This window comes from Cottoperca gobio, chromosome 16, assembly GCF_900634415.1.
Source record: "Cottoperca gobio chromosome 16, fCotGob3.1, whole genome shotgun sequence".
Lineage (NCBI taxonomy): Eukaryota > Metazoa > Chordata > Actinopteri > Perciformes > Bovichtidae > Cottoperca > Cottoperca gobio.
In genome coordinates this window covers 21319639-21337142 of record NC_041370.1, presented here as the reverse complement: position 1 = coordinate 21337142, position 17504 = coordinate 21319639, and the positions used below count along the sequence as shown (strand labels likewise).

Here is a 17504-nt window from a genome sequence, read left to right as displayed (position 1 = left end):
AAACTTTAAAATAACTGAACTCAACAGGTTTCACATTTCACTACTTCAGAAGTCTTTGATTTAATTATGTTTGTGTTAACTTCCTTGCAAACCCGTTCCACCGGCACACACAGGTGACTTTAACCCTATATTGCATTTCTCAGCTCTGATCCCCGAACTACACTGTTCCCAAACACAGCCCCGTCTCAGGCTGCAGTGTTAATAGGATTTGAAGGACAACATTAATAGGATAGTCTCTGCCTCATTCGGGCTTTAAGTAAATTAGCACCATTGCCGGGATCTGCAGCAACAAGTCACACAAGAGGGAAATAAATGGTGTTGAGTTTGAACTAGGAATCATTCTGATCACCATTTCTTGCTAAAGCAAAAACTTAGTGTAGAAGTTTATTATAAATACACATCAAATACAAATGCAGTGTCAATGGCATATATATATTTTGAGAGTACTAATCTCTTAGAATGTTCAAGCAAATGAAATATTCCAAAACTGAGGGGAAACATCTGCCCTCGCTCTCCTTCAGCCTGGTTATTTTTACAAACCTCAGGATTAAAAGGCTAAAAGTCAACTTTAAATCATCCCATTAGGAAAAAAGGCATCAGCATGCTTTAAGAGAAAGGTTTGTTGGATCGTCTAACATTGATAAGTTTTGAAATTAACTGAACCATGGGGAAATTAGTTAAAGCTAGGGTTGGTTGTTTTCCAAAACTAGAAAGAGAATGGTAGATTTAGAAATGATCCAACAGAGAAAAAAACAAAAACCAATGAAAGTAGCCAACAGCACAAGCTCCAAAAGATCTAACAAAAAAAGTTGCAACCCTGACAGCCCGTCTCTTCAGGCCTCCCTTCACCCAGCATGTTCAATATGAATGTAAACATATAATTACATAACCAACCAACATGGCTATTGTTAGTACTCACAGCTGTCAAACTTGCATCTTGTGAAAGACTAGTGACGTGCAATGAGTGACAGAGTACAGGCAGGTCGGACTTAGTCAGATTCACCAGGTGTGTTGTAAACAGTAAGGGAGGGTTTGAACTTCACTCTGATAGAGCCTGGATCATGGAGAGACTGTCCCAATGTTTAAAACATCAGCCCCAGTTGTACAATTTATCACATTGAAACTACAAAAGACAGACTTCTTAGGGAACGATCACGGATACAGCCGGGTTGAGGTCCTTCGAGTGTGCCCATTCGTACCAACACTTGCCTGTAGAAGTTGTCATACGGCACGTCTCATGAAGTATACCAAAACCTTTACGCTATCTCAGATAGTTTTAATAAACTCAACTGAAGCACATCTCTTGAACTTCATTCATGGAAAAAATAACGATCTAATGAAACCACAAGGAACACATTTCTTTGCAAGTAAGTCACATGACATTCTTTAAACATTGGATCAATTTAATTTGTTCTTAATTGTATTTAAAAAGTCATGGATCCTGTGATGAAAAATGCAGATTTGCTCAAAGCAAAATGTGAGACTACAGTTCAACTACACGATCAAAATCCTTCAACAACTTTACAAGATTAAATGTTTGTATGCATTTGCAGATGCAGAACTGGTCACATGTCCTTCCCACAAGTGACAAATGTAAAGATTCGTGAAGAGAAAGCAGTCTGAACATGTCCCATGTGGGTGTGATCTTGGGCTCCACCTCGTCTCTTGATGGTGCCGTCGACCTTCTGCTCTCTTCTCCAGCTCTGCTTACTTGACCACAGTCACAACATGCTTCTCCTTCTCAGACACCACAGGAACACTTCCGGGCTTGCTGTGCTTGCGGACATTCCTCTCCCTGGAAAACAAAAGAGGAAAAGGTGAGAACATTCAGGAAGGGCATGGAGAGAGAGATGAGCAAACAGAAAGGAGACTGAATGTGAGACTGTTGACCTAACACCTACGTCACCGGCTACACTAATGTACCCTGAAAATAATGCATAAAGCATGGGTAGTAAATCATTCACAGTCACAACACAAGTGTGACGTGTCCCAATAAGAAGTAATTAGTAAAAAAAAAAAGCTGCAGAATGAGTGACGAGTCACTGGATGGCAGGGCAAACTGGGACAATCAATCCACCATACAAGCTGTAAATGAGTATGTAAGGACTATTGAGACCATGTCATGGGACGGTCCCATCAGGGAGATTTTCCATTAGGCTTGTGTGACTGCATAGGTCAGACCTACCCTGGCAGCAGCCCAAATCACATCACCTCTAAATGGACAGAGGGTGCGTCATGCCTGTGGATAAATTAGCATTAGAAAAATAATGAACACATACTTCTTACGGCGAGCCTCTTTCATAACCCTCAGCTCCTTGGTCTGGTGGTAGATGTTCCTGGGTAGATGTCTGTGATGAGCGATGCGTCTGATCTGCGGGTGGTGCTGGAACTTCTCCTTCAGCTTCTGGCTGTAGTTGGTGGCCTCCCTCTCTCTGGGGGCGAGCTGCATGTCACAGGTAAAATTGAATAAAAAGAGAAAATGAAGAGGACGAGAGAGGATTGAGAGACAGAACAAGACAGTCAGGTGCAGAGGAGAAATTAAAGAGGATTTCTATGCTGTCTTGGAGCTGAGAAAAAGCTTTGATCACCCATCTGCTGAGGATCACGTGACGTGTGTGAAAGCTCCACAACAGCCAGCAAATAGACCTTGTTGTGTCATTATTCAGTCAACTACTTGGTTAAGTTTAGGGAACGGTCAAGGTTATCACTAAATGAAAACATGACTGCTGTTGGGAAACAGGATGCTAATGGGTATTCCGCCAAATCAAAGTGACATGCTTTTTGGGACCCCAATGTGAAATTACATTTCTGAGGAGGTGCACGTCACTGCGGCATAGTAACGATGCCAGGCCAAAAATAAGTTACACTTCAGCTTTTGTAGAGATTAAAACAGATTGGCAGACACTGAATTTGTATAGATTTTGTTCGTTCAGGTAACTCGTACTGTAGATCAGTCGAGTGTTTCTCACAATGACTCGCACAAACCTTTAGAGCACAGCAGTCTCAGTCCGACTGTGGTTTTAGCCACAACATGTAAAAGTACTTCCCCAATGATATTAAAAACTAGAATTACGGCCTGTATGCCTCCACCAACCAGTCATGTTGCAGTTTACATCCATGTCTGTTCATAATGTCATCATTTCAGACATGTGTGTGAAATTAATTCTTGCGTTATACCCAAGAACGTGTTTTGTGAGGTCACAGTGACCTTGAACCACCAAATACCCGGCTTAAGAAGTACTGGCAGGCAGACCTCTGTTTCCACTCATTGTGCTAAGCTAACTGCTAGCAAGAGCTTCAAAATTCATACAAGACGTCCTTTTCAAGTAAAGTAGTAGCAGTGGGTCTTGTTTTTGGGCATCTGAACGCATGCTGAACAAATGCTGTCGTTGTTCTTTTGAGAACCGTCTCTTTCTAAAGCTTCTGCTGGAGATCAGAACCAGCAACAGACGACCCCAGCCAACTCTGAATTTGATAAAACTCTCCCTTGAGATGATGCAGTGGCCTTGTTACAGGCATTTTACTTGCAAAGCTGTATTTATACCTATAGAGTGAACATGAATTATGTCATTTGTATAGCACCTTGGGTTCCCATGGGGAGAGAAGCGTTATCTGAGGGGTTTTGCTTGATTGCAGATTGAGTATTTCCAGTAGACAATGTGTGGAGTTTGCAATAAGTTTAGTTAGTTACTGACAGTTACCGTAAGCCGTCTTACATCATAAAATGTGGGCCAGTACAGTAAGCAGTAACTTTAGCTCGACATTGTGCTCATTCAAAACGGAATCAATGTCTGTTAAAAAGTGAAGACACCAGCTCAACAACGTCCCTCCCGCTCAGTATCTCTCATAAAAACCACCATCTACTCGGACTGGTCTTGGCTCAGGCTGCCCTCCTCGAAGGCTTTTATTCTAATTAAAAGCAATGATTTGTCTCAGATTCAATTTGTTGGAAAAGAGCTGCGAGATGCTGAGCCTGTTGTACTAAAGCGATTCCCCTGGATACACACATGGTTAGCTTGCTGAACATGGTTTGTATGAATGATCTCATATGATCTATAATTACTCATCAAAGAGTCACAGAAACATGGGACTCAATGGGTTTGTAAATACAACAGAGGCATTACTTCTAAGCGGGTACTCTTGTAACGAGCAGATTGAACATGGTGACAAAAAGCTGCTGAAGAAGAATGAGTGCAACGTAGAGACAGCTATTAGAAAGCAGCTGCGTGGACAGACTGAGAAAACTGTTGACCAGGCTACGGCAAGGTGCAAGTAGAACTGTAATCTAACTGATGCTCTGGATAAGAAAACCTAAGATGTACAAAGTCCCCTCAGAGATGCGTAAAAAACTCCTACCCCTGTTAGAAAATACCAAAAACTATAACAAACGCGTCACATTTTGGCCATGGCAGAGATATTAGAGTCTTTCAGCTTTGATAACACTGAAATAACCAAAGTGACTGCTGAGATCTCTGCAGTCCCGGTTAAACAAGTTACAAAGAATCCTTTGTAACTAAAAGGAAACTTTGCCATATTATCTTAACCACACTAACACCAGACAAATGTTTAAAATGGAACATTTTTAGTTAGAATTTGGCAGTTTGTTTCCTCTTTCAGATGGTTTGCTTAAAAAACCTTCAAATAAAGTGACACGCCACTGACTTTTCCAATCAGTGAGGCAACGTTGTTTGAGTCTGAAGACCACAAGTTAGAACTCTGACCAAACCGGTGGTAAAGGTGCATTGTGGGTAATGTAGGCACCACTTTTTACAAGGAAAAAGAATGTCTGGATTTAAAAAAAGAAAAAGGTTGCGTTCCAAATCGAATACTTTTCAGTTTTACTTTTAGTACGTGCTGCGTGCTGCGTGCTGCGTGCTGCGTGCTGCGTGCTGCGTGCTGCGTGCTGCGTGCTGCGTATCGTGGGTCAGAATAGGCAGAAAAGAATGTTGGCTTGCTGAAAGAATGCAACCTGATGCAGCAGGACATCCTGGTATTTTTGGCTTGCTCTATTTGACATGCTATGTATTGGGACATAATAAATATTTTTCTTGCATACTAAAAGAGTTTGGTAGGATGGTATTGGAACGCACCCCTTATCTCTAGTTCTACTGCATCGATTTTGACCATTTTCTTCAACGGTCTAGCATGTGCGTGCCTGACGATGTCACAGGAGTAATGGTAAACTTGTGTTTCTTGCACCCCATGTACACCGGAGACATTTCAGTCGCATTCCACTTGCCTGGCTCACACGTGTCTGAGGAACTGATACTTCTATTTTAAAATCAATGCAGCCTAACGGCGCGAGTTTCACTCGCACGCAAGTTTCTTTTTAGGCTTCAAGTCTATTTTCTTCTGTTTTACGTGTGTACCTACATTGATGTTGGGTTCCGACACAGGTGAAGGCCCAGCAGTACTGTGGCTGAACACTAAGCGGAGGATTGAAGCAGTTGTTGCTGCGCTGCTTTAACTGCGTGGCTTGTGTGTAGACGGGTTGTTACCCTCGTTGAACTTTTCTATTAACAATGTCACCATGTTCCATGAAGACTTTGTATGTCCAATGACAAACCTAAAAATAAGACCACATTTATAATAATCCACAATTCTACTTTAATTATGCTACACGAGCTCCTTCATCAGACTGTAAATACCTTAATATAGATCGAGAGTGGCACATCTTCATTTGATCAATGCAGCAGACAAGTCAAACTGCACACCTCACTCACTCAACTTAACAAAAACCATTCAGTTTGCTTTCCAAACTTAAATCAATGGGTAGTGATGAGTTAAGGTTTCTAGAACAGAAGAAAAACATTTTACCGGAGTGAAAACAAATTGATTCAACATGTTTCAGGTCTTGGCCTAAAATAAAAGGGTCTAATTTACGAGTGCAAAGTTATGAAGGGAAGAAATAGTGATACGCAGCAGCTGATAGAGAAGTCCTGATCCCGACACAGACAAATCCTCCATTCAGCATTTCTTGATAATTAAAGACCCCTTCAGTACAACTTGATTGTTAATGCTTCATTATGTTCAGAGTGGCCCGCTTTAAGTGATTGGGCCGATTTTAAACTGCTGATAGGAGCAGCCCTTGTCTGATCTCTTTAAGTGCAAAGCTTGCAGATAAATCTCCTCTTACACAGTGACAGTAAAACAAGTGCCAAAAGCGGGCCAATTTTCCACTCTGAAGCTGCATTAAGAGAATAAGCAAGAGTGAATCCGATTAGGAATGAAAGATGGCTGTTGGAGATGGCACATGAGATGGCATTGATCTTTATTATTCAGCTATAACTGGGATTTGGGGCATTGGAACACTTCCCAGCATCTTACAGGAGCTTTATTTGACAGTTGAGCACAACATAACATTAAGGCCATCATTTCTGCTAACACGGCCTTTATTATGTAAATACTACGTGTGCTACTCACTAAACAAGATGGTAAAAGTCAGTCAAGATTTGTCTAGTTTTTTAGCTGAATCTTTTCTTGTTGATTTGTCAAACAACCACACAAGCTTTTGGACTTCCACTTGCCACAAGAGCTGCTGAGAAAATATACATTGTACTTATTGAGAGTGATTCTACCCTAAGTCAGCATCCATCAGGGCATTTGGCAACAGCAGTGCCGTTGCTCCTGGCATAGTCATCCCCTCCTACCCTGCTGAGGTGGCCCGGGGCCATGGCTGTGTCCAAGAATGCAGCTCAATCATAAAACAAGATCAGGTAATACACTGGAGGGAGGAACAGTATGCAGTGCTTCAGACAGCTGAGGAAAATACAGCTGCTGATTGGTTCACAGACCACCACTTATTGCACCCCGTGAAGCAACGGATAAGCAGCAAGTGGCCTTAAAAAGTTACTAGTTCAAAGCTGAAAATATATAATAAAAGTGAAAGCAGGACGGATATAGAGAAGACAAGGCAGGACTCACCACTCCTAGTTTCTCAGCTGCGTTGGCTTTCCACAGTCGGATGTTCATTTCATCAGAACCGCTCAGGATGTACTTGTTGTCTGCAGACCACTTTACGCAGATGACATGCTGCATGCGCTTGGTGTGGTAGACCTCCCTACAAGAAGAAGAAAAAAGGAGAAAATCAATAAAAGGTAATAGAATTTCCAAAACCAAAACCAGTACTTATAAGTGTTCCATTACACAGGATTCCACACTGATCAGGAATTGATCGTGTGCATGTGACGTCACGCTTATTTCACAACCCGGAAGTCAACCATTTTGGATGATATACACAACCAAGATGGCGCCCGTTCACGTGGGAGTTGCTGCAACGCTTCGTAATTTTCTTTGTATTTAAACGTCTAAGATTGAAAGAAAATGCCAATCGTGTGCGCAGTGTATAATTGTGGTCATAACGCTACTCGTGACCCAGAGAATCGGTTCTTTAGATTTCCTACAATCAAAAACAACGATCCACAAAAGAGGGATGAATTGCCGTCTACTGAACACCGTAAGCTGGTTTAGCAACATAACTCGTGAGGATTTAACAGAAGAAAAAGCACAATTCACCCGTGTGTGTGGCGACCACTTTATATCTGGTAAGAGCTCATGCTTAAGCTATGTTTTCAATGTTTACGTTAGCAAGGATAACATCGCCGCTCTTCTCACTCACAAACCACGGCTTGAGCGGTGTATCTCGAGCTCTTTGAGAGTGATTCACACGGGCATGGACGAGCACCCTGTCATCTTTCAGTGGTTTGGTAAGAAGACTACCAACCCATCCAGAAACAAAGACATTATAAGCATCTAAGCTCTTGTATGCCTTCATTTGTGCGTTGGTTGCCCACGACGTTTGCAGCACAAGGTACTTCACAATATCCGGATATTCAATCGGCGGTAATGAATCTAAATCCTCAATATAATCCGACGGCTTTAGCGTGTACGGGTCACGGCCGCTAATTTGGACTTTTTCCTCTGAATCTTGCCTTTGCAGAGGACTCCAGAGAGTCAGAATACTTTGAAGAAGTCAGAGTTGTATTGCTGTTGTTGTTCGCTTTAGACGCCATTTTTGATTTGTATATCATCCAACATGGCATCGCACGCATACGTCACACAGTTTTGTCACGTGATTGCACACTAAGAATACTGTGCTGCTATAACACTTATCAATTTAAGACAAATGTTTTAGATTGTGGCTCTTTAAGCACTGGCTTACAAAAAAATTAACTCCTCAAAATTAAATGACATAATGTTATTTGTCCATGCCATCTACAACGACACGTATACGCCGTTTCTGATCCGAAACACCGATTGACTACATCGATGTTCAGTGAGGAATTTTTCTTCTTTTTTTTTTTTCTTTTTTTAAGTAAACCAAATCCTAAAAGTATATTAAAAATGAACAGTTTAATGATGTGACAATGCTATGGTTAGGTTTATGCACAAAAACTACCGTTTGATTGATCCATCCACGGCAGACATTTTGAAGTGGACCTAACAACATAAACGATGGCTCAGTTCCTGCAAGTGTCCTCGTAAGTTATTTCAGTGAGCCAGCTATGTGTAAAATAGCAGTTTGTTAAGGTAACCTGTGCTTCACCAATTATAACAAGTCAAATGTCTGCTGTAAAAAAGATCTATACTGGCTGAAATAGCCCTCCCCCCTCAGACTGCACATCACACAGGAACAGATCTATTTATGTAGCACTCCCACCTGCCCATGCTGTGAGGCTGTCCGGCACACTTGCTGAAACACAACTGTGGCTATTTGTTTAGGAGCTTGACAATTGTACAAACAATACTGCATGTACCATGACGTCACATAGCAACAAAACAATGGCTTTGATTTTTGTTGGGTTAGAAGGTAAGTCAAAAATAATTATGATCCCGCACTAGCAACTATTACCAGCCAACAGGCCTTTTTCACAGGAGACATGTTGACTTGCCATAGTAGAAAGAAACCAGTGTCTCTAAATATTAATTTAACTTAAATATCATTAAATGACCGAAAAGGGTTAGATACCAACTATTAACAAAACAACCGATACCATCAGCTGTACTGCAACAAAATACTTCCACATCTGAAAAACAAATGGTATCCGATTATGGACCAGTAATACCATCACAGTAAACATTTAACACAATGACAACGTTCATTTCTTAAACTGGTGTTTAAGGTTAACTAACCTGCTGTGGCCACCGTCCTTGGGGAAGATGCGGATGGTTTTGTCAAAACTGGCAGATACAAAGTCCTTCCCAGTGGGAGAATAGTCAACATCCAGCACTGCAGAGACATGATCCATGTGCACTGTGATTGGCCGGTCCAGGTACCTCATGTCATATGTGTAGAGGCTGATGAGACGAAGAAACTAAAATTAGCCACTTACTCAAATTGCGTTTCAGTGGAAAACATATCAGTAAAACAATGACGGACCGTGCATTAATAACCCAGCTCAGCTTTTTTGAAAGTCTATCAATGGTGCAGAGCTGGAGTCTACAATCGTACATGTAAGATTCTGAACGTGTAATTTAGTGAATGCTAATAGTGATGTGAATCCCTCTCATTGTCACAATCTTCAACACCCTCAACTCACTTGTAGTCCTCATTTGAACATGTGAAGTAATAGGCTTCCATAGGGTTCCAGCATACAGTGTTGCTCCTCATTGTCATAATTACCTATAGAAGAAAATGAAAACACACAGAATTGATATCATGTGAAGAAATGGGGAAAGAGAAAGGTTAATCCTGCAGCTGCTGAGTGGTAGACCCTACCTTTTTAAGTGGTGCTGGTTCTCTCATGTCGTACAGTACTATACTTCTGTCAGAGGCACAGCTTGCAAGAAGTTCAGTCTGTGGAAAGACACAAACTGTTAACTTTAAAGACATCAGCAGGCTGTGATGCGAGTTTGGACATGTGACACGTGTTCTTCACTTCGAGTGAGGTGGATACATGCCGTCTCACCTCCACAGGGTTGAAGCGGACAGCGCTGAAGCTGTCTACGCCCCAGGTGAAAGAGCGGATTGGGCTGCTCCTCTGCTCGTCCCAGACGTCCACCTGCTGGCCACATGTTGCGAACACAGCCTGCTGCCTGTGATGGTCCAGTCCTGTGAAGACTGTCTGCAAGGGACAAGAATATCTGTATTACTTTGATATTTCACAAACTTTCCCTACAGCATTTAGCTGGAAGGATGTGACTTGATTATTTTGTACTCTAGCGTAAAAGAATAACTACCCTAATCAGAATGAAAGGTCCTGTGAAACCACAGTGGCAAACCACTTTCATATCATCTGGAATTGTGTACCTTGTTAATCTACAAGAGCTGCACTGTGCAACACAAAATAAATACTTGTTAAGGGTGCTAGTGGCATTCAAAAAGGCTTTGACCAGAAAAAGACACACACACACACACACACTAATAATTCAAGTTGATATCTTTGATTAAAATTGGACAAATTACTCACCCATGTGTCAACTATAGGGACTGATTTTATACAGCAGTAATATACTTACAGTCTTCAATTTAAAAATAAAAACAATTCCCTCCAAGTGAAGAATCATTTTGGATCGATATGAATGTGTAAGTATATAGATATGCATGTGTGTGTGTAGATTTATTTAAGAGATGGTTGAAGCTTGTTTTTTTATTATCCTAACCCTCTCTTTGATAATACCACTACAGCAAATGCCCACTGATCTCACCTTGCCCAGAATAGTGTTGAGCGGCTCCTCTTCCTCTCCGTAACCTGGCGCCTCCATCTTCCATTGCTTGATTGTTTTGTCGTCACCAACCTGTTACAGTCAGCATGCCCAGATATAGAAACAGAAGCTGTATGAGAGGGCAGCTAATCAAAAACACTTATAACTCTAAAAACTCTTCTCAGACGTTGAAGGTCGGTAGTCACCGTAAAGAAGGATGTTCCACAATGGCGGACGACCATTCCACGGACAAAACCTTCATGTGCTTGGAGTGTGCGGACACATTCATGTTTGGTCAGATTCCACACTTTCACCTATGAGTCAAATAAAACAATGTCAAGAATAAGTGGATAACACTTTTAGTATTATGCGTACATAATTACAGTTCAAAAAGCTGAACAAATGTGGTTACTAGCTGAGCCAAGTTAGACTTCTGCAGATAGTTACCTCCCCGTCACAGGAGCCAGAGAGCAAGGTGGAGAGGTTCGTGGTGTGCTTGGCCAAGCAGTTCACCCCATCTCTGTGCCCATCCAGAGAGGCCAGGAAAGGCTTGGCAAACACCCTCTCAAGCTTGGTGGCATTCAGAGCCCGTGTGTACTCTCTCGTCACCTCAAACGGATGGAGTGTTGGGTCATAGTTTCTAGGGACTAACAACAGAGGAGTCAGACATTTCATTTGCATATATATTGCATGATATTAACTTTTTTTAAATGGAAGAAAGTCACAGCAGTGGCAGCATTAAAGGACAATAAGGCTACCTGGAGTAAAATAAATACAGTGCATTGATTCCACACAGCAATTCATGTGGTTTATGAATATACAGACGATGCTGTGTTTGGCATAGTTTCAGGGCTAACTTCAATTAAAATAAATACAGAGAGAAAGACATTGATTGGAATCAACTTCATAAACATATTTATTTGTAGCAATTCATACACATACTTCATTTACTTTTCAATCGTTTTGTATGTCTAATATGACCTAACGTTACTGTACCTTCACACATGATGCAGACTTATTCACAATTGAATTCAGTGATTTTAAATAGGTGCTAATGTAGTAGCTGTTAGTTACATGCACATATCTGAAATGCATCCTATTTGCTATGTCTTATTAATATCAAAGCTTACAGACAACGACAGAGTTTTTCCTCCCAGAGATAAGTGCTTGAATTTTTCGTCACAATGTCCTAACTTGTCAAATTCAGTAGCTGTGGCAGATGTTTGCTGAGAAAAACTGGCAAGCATTACCACTAGCAAACCGTGTTTAGCCTATCCGAGTTTAAAGTATCTCACTTACCACGCTGAATATCTAGTTTGGTCTCCCGGACATAATCATCCGGGTTCCTCGAGAGGACTTTAACTTTCATTTGGTAGATGAATGAAAATGCACACACACTTAAAAAATGCAGTTAGGTTTAAGTTAAACAAGAAAAATATTAGCAGCCACTGCCATGTGTTGATGAGGAAGAGATTCAATTGATCGCGTTGCATTGTGGGATGTCCACTCCTCCTGGATGCGTCACTAACCAGTTTAAAGAAACAGCTGTCAAGTGACAGCATTTAGCAGAGAAAGACCGGATATACAACGTTTTTGGTCTTCAAACTACTACTTACATTAATTTTTTTGTGAAAAGTTCACTGTTAGGAGCGTTAATTCATAGACTTTACTACAGGCCTTTAAAGCACCTTTCCTCCAGAGGTTTTTTACCAATTACTTTAGTAAGGCAGAAATAATGTTTAGGTTAGATTAGGATTTGATAAAATGAATTCATAAATATTAATAGTGATTAATATGGAACATACACAGTAAACTGAATATAGAGTAAAATGCTTTATACATATATACATACATACATACATGCATATATATATATATATATATATATATATATATATATATATATATATATATATATATATATATATATATATATATATATATATATTATAGTGTTGTAGTATTACCGAATGAATGTGCCCATAGTGTTCGTCTAAAAGGGTTTTATTTTGAAAGTTACTGCCGGAAGCATTGCTCTAAATTATGTAACTTTGATATTTATCCAAGACGAGCAGCAAGGTCGAGCAGTAACGCCACTGTACTGCTTGACATGTATAACGTTGCCTCAGCCATGGAGATCCACCACATGTTAAAAACGTGGTTCCCTTGCTAATATGCAATGAAAATGAGAATCAGTACTGTCTGTGGGGCAGTGTCAGCTGTGTCGACGAGCTTTCGTCTGACTGCTTTAGAGTAAGATTTGAGCATTACTGTACGGACTGCTTAGCTAGCTGACAGGAGTTCATTACCGGTAAACATGAGTTCCGCTCCAAATCAAGGTACAGTCAACGTCACAGAGACCGTGTCCAGCAAGCCCAGTCCTGCTGTCTCACTAGCCGGACATGTCCAGCAGGTTTTAAGCCATGTGAAAATAGAAAACCTGTTCGCGGGACTCAGTGGAGGAGTGGTGTCAACACTGGTGCTTCACCCTCTGGACCTGGTCAAAATTAGGTTTGCAGGTAGAGTATGACATTAGACTATAATTATACTTGATTGATGGTTGTCTATTGTATACAATGATGTAATAATAATGTCAACAAAGTTATTTGAAATACTACACTTGCTTGCTATTGAGAACTCTTAACATTTTAAAATAGATTTGCTTATTAATGACAACGGTACCACATGGGTCATTTTAGAAATCGTTGTTGTCTTATGTTAAATTTGGATGACATGACTTAACAAAGGTATTTTATGTCCTTTCAATCTAGTGAGTGATGGATTGGAATTAAGACCTCAGTACAGTGGCATAATGCACTGTATGAAGAGTGTTTGGCAGCAGGAGGGACTTCGAGGACTCTACCAAGGAGTGACACCTAATATTTGGGGTGCTGGAGCATCTTGGGGTCTCTACTTCTTTTTGTAAGCTATTAACTATAAACCTGTTGGATCATGATATTTCTCATGTATTGTTTTAAACATTTAAAAATGATCTGTAACTGTCATTTCTTACACCAATCTTCCCTTACAGCTATAATGCAATTAAAGGGTACATAAAGGAGGGCCGTCAAACTGAACTGAGTGCCACAGAGCACCTGGTGTCTGCAGCCGAAGCAGGTCAGTCCTGCATGTATCTGCCATGCTTACACACTAACATAATCAGTACACGGTCAACAACATCAGCCAGATAATTCTGCTCTGAGCAGGCCTTAGCAGACAGGAGGCAGATACAAATGAGTTCACAGGCCCTTCTGTTCATTATAGTGTCACAGGGGCACATGGGTCTGCTTCCTGCTGGACAAACACAGTTAGGGGCTGAAAATTAAGAAAATCTATAGAAGCCTATTCCCGCCAATATGATGGGGGAAAAATGGTTCTGTAAGTCAATATAATTAAAAACTTTCTCAAAATAATGACTTATTTTCTAAAAATAATGACTTGGTGATGAATTATTTTGAGAAAGCTTCTCAAAAATCAACATTTCATGCCTTCAAAATAGCCTAAACTATTGGATGTCAATTAACCTCATTGCTTCACTTTGTTAGGCTGGATCAACCTCTTCACTCCACAGACGCTGCTGCTTGCTGTGTATTATGCCTGCAGTGATATAATCAAATTATACCCTGTAATCTGATTTAGCAATAAAGAAATACTCGTGATGTTATCCCAGAATCATCATATTATCAAAAGCATCCGGACTTTGAAGAGACATGGCTGTGCAGCTGGGAAGAAGAACACAACATAGTGATTTGGATGAGGTGATGTGTGATGTGCATCCATCCTTGCAAAGTGAAGAAAAGTTATTTTCTGCAAATGTATGAAATTTATAATCTCAAAGAATATTCAGGTTTTATTCAAATATGTGAGGTTTTTTTTTATTGTAAATTTACCTCTTAAATGTTAGATATTTTGAGTGTTCTCTGTCCCTACCTCCCATTCTCATAAACGTGATATCTCTGAGGGAATTTCTTCAAAACGTCCACTTAGACTCAAAGATGAACTGATTAGAATTTGGTGGTCAAAGGTCAAGGTCACTGTGACCTCACAAAACCCATTTTTGAGTATAACCCAAGAATGAATATGGATAAAATTATGAAGTGATGACATCTTGGACAGCCATAGATGTAAACTGCAACTTGACTGGTTTGCGGAGACACAACCACGAGGCTGCGTTTCCAGCTTTGACTTACAATGGTCCTAATACGTCGTCACCGGCACTATCCCAGCATGTATTTATTTTAAAGAGGCAAATTGGATTCATGACGTCAATGTATAAATGTGATCACCACATAACAACAGATATAAGATTAGATGATCACCAAAACCTCTGCTGAATCATCATTTTGTTCTCATCTGACAGGGTGCAAACGTTTAGTCTCCTGTTTCATGGATAGTATCTTGGCACACAGAGCCACCACTGCACGTATCATCTCAGGCTCTGTGAACTGTAATCACTGTAGTCTGCAAAAACAGCAGGGCAGTTGTTTTCTGGCACCAACTAACACATCACAATCAACTTCACTTAGATCATTTCTCTTTTCTCGGGGGGAACCACTTAATCCTGTCTTGCAGGACGTAGATTTTGAGTCGCAGCCACATACAGTAAAAGCCCACAGTTTTTAAAGCAGCCTGCTGTGTGTGTTAACAGTCATGTGTATCTAACCACTGAATGTACTTCAGAGAGACTCAATTTGGAAAAATGTTGTCAGCCTAACTCCGCCTACTTGTCCTCACCCAGGCATCCTCACACTCACCCTGACCAACCCAATCTGGGTGACCAAGACCCGGCTGGTGCTGCAGTACAATGCTGACCCGACCAGTAAACAGTACAAGGGGATGGTAGATGCTTTGGTCAAGATCTACCGCCATGAGGGAGTGCCAGGACTATACAAGGTGTGGTGTCTTTGTACTTCATGTAATATAGCAACACATGAGACGGTTATTATACCCAATGACAGGTAAGCTGTCAGTCAAGAAATGCTCAGCGTACACTACCACAGCCAAAGTTGTCCTCTATCTTACTAGGCTAAAATAAGGTTTTATACTGGTACATTAATCACCACTAGAGGGCATCCACAGGCTATATTAGCTGTAGTAGAGAACTTACAGGACATGAATCATGGAAACAATGGCCAGAATTGTTAAGCTTAATGTGAATTCTCTTAGCCTGGCAGGATAATTGCTACCAAATTACTCAATGAAAATCTGACTTAAAATAATGCATACTGTGGGTGTGTTCATGTTACACTAGAGACTGACTTACAAAGCATTTATCTTTCAAAGGGTTATGTTCCTGGTCTGTTTGGCACATCTCACGGAGCGCTGCAGTTCATGGCCTATGAAGAGCTCAAGAGAGACTACAACAAATACAAGAAAGTGCCTTCAGATGCGAAGCTGGTGAGTCATTAACCACATGAGCCACAAACTGTCTGGAAACATGCTCAGTGTTTGATAAAAGTCTGCCATAAAGCTTGTTACTTTTCAGTTTAATGAGACTGAGCCCACAGTGGATAACTAGCAGTTGAAGAAGTGACTCATCAGTTTTCCAACTCTGCTCACTTCTCTCTCCATCTGTTTATCTGTGTAAATAGAGCACATGGGAGTACATCACAATGGCGGCATTATCCAAGATATTTGCTGTGGCCACAACATACCCATATCAGGTGGTGCGAGCTCGCCTGCAAGACCAGCACAATGCATACAATGGAGTTATTGATGTCATCAGACGAACATGGAGGTATGATACCAATCCATTCCCAAAGGGCCGGAGCGTACCATCCTACTCTGCGTCTAATTGTTTTTATTTCTTACCTGTCGTGAAATCTATCAATCTAGATTGTTTTGGTGTTTGTCGCAGAGTGTTGGAGATATCAGCTCTCTACGGACGGTATTTACGACACTCAGCAAAACAATCTCGTTTGATAAATCGCACTACATGTAAGAGGAAAAATGTGTTTTTTTGATTTTGGGGTGAACTGTCCCTTTTTAAGTGTCCAATTTGAGTCATTGTCATTGTTTCCCCTTTCTCTGCAGGAATGAAGGCACTTTTGGTTTCTATAAAGGCGTCATCCCCAACTTGATTCGTGTCACTCCTGCCTGCTGCATCACGTTTGTAGTTTATGAGAATGTGTCTCGCTACCTTCTAGGACAAAATCAATAAGGCTTAAAAGCATGTCATGGACAGCTGCAAAGACTCTGAGCTCACACTGACACGTTCAGAGATGCAGAGAGAAACGCATCAGACTAAAGGCGAACGCTCATGTAAATGTGCCGATGTGAGAAGCATTCGTTTGCTCTGGAAATGAATGAAAAGGTTTCCTAATGCAGCGATGGAATCCACTGGGGACTTTGAGATGCACGACAAACTTTGACTTCTGAGGAAAAGTATGTTGCTCTACACGCCAAAAGACATTCTGCTATGTCTTTTTTTATAATGTGTAAGTCAGCAGAGTTTGATAAATATTTCATAATAGTTAGGTTTACATTAAAATAAAATTGGCAACAGAAGAATACAGGATGAAATATGAATTATTTACAGCAAATTGTAGATCTTCTCAGGGTTCCAGTTGCATGTGTGTGTGTGTGTGTGTGTGTGTGTGTAAAATATTAATTTGTCTCTTAAATTATTACTACACCGCAGCGATGGAGATGCTTTTTGTTCCAAACACAACAATATATTTATCCCACAATTCATCTGTTTCCTGGCAACAAATTGTAACCGCATTGCTCTTTCACATTGTATTATAAAATCCAGACTGCTTTATCTGCATTGTCATGATATATACACACAGAACATGTATTGCTTTTTGGCTATATAGAATTAAGCGCAGGGAGTTGCAAAGCTCTTAAACATAACAAGT

General features: G+C 40.7%; 2 protein-coding genes across 2 annotated transcripts; one reads left to right on the top strand and one right to left on the bottom strand.

The window, feature by feature from the left end:
* Positions 1–330: 330 nt before the first annotated feature.
* dcaf13 (ddb1 and cul4 associated factor 13) lies at positions 331–12163 on the bottom strand. Its single transcript, XM_029452451.1, has 11 exons — positions 11944–12163; positions 11092–11291; positions 10851–10958; positions 10648–10737; positions 9909–10064; positions 9719–9796; positions 9540–9622; positions 9133–9297; positions 6925–7060; positions 2280–2443; positions 331–1795 (listed from the first exon to the last, which is right to left on the bottom strand). The coding sequence occupies exons 1-11, from the start codon at positions 12011–12013 to the stop codon at positions 1708–1710; spliced, it is 1338 nt and encodes a 445-aa protein (XP_029308311.1). The 5' UTR covers positions 12014–12163; the 3' UTR covers positions 331–1707.
* Positions 12164–12705: 542 nt separating this feature from the next.
* On the top strand, positions 12706–17407 carry LOC115021747 (mitochondrial folate transporter/carrier-like). Its single transcript, XM_029452379.1, has 7 exons — positions 12706–13163; positions 13416–13566; positions 13676–13761; positions 15383–15537; positions 15928–16041; positions 16236–16381; positions 16678–17407. The coding sequence occupies exons 1-7, from the start codon at positions 12962–12964 to the stop codon at positions 16802–16804; spliced, it is 981 nt and encodes a 326-aa protein (XP_029308239.1). The 5' UTR covers positions 12706–12961; the 3' UTR covers positions 16805–17407.
* Positions 17408–17504: the final 97 nt, after the last annotated feature.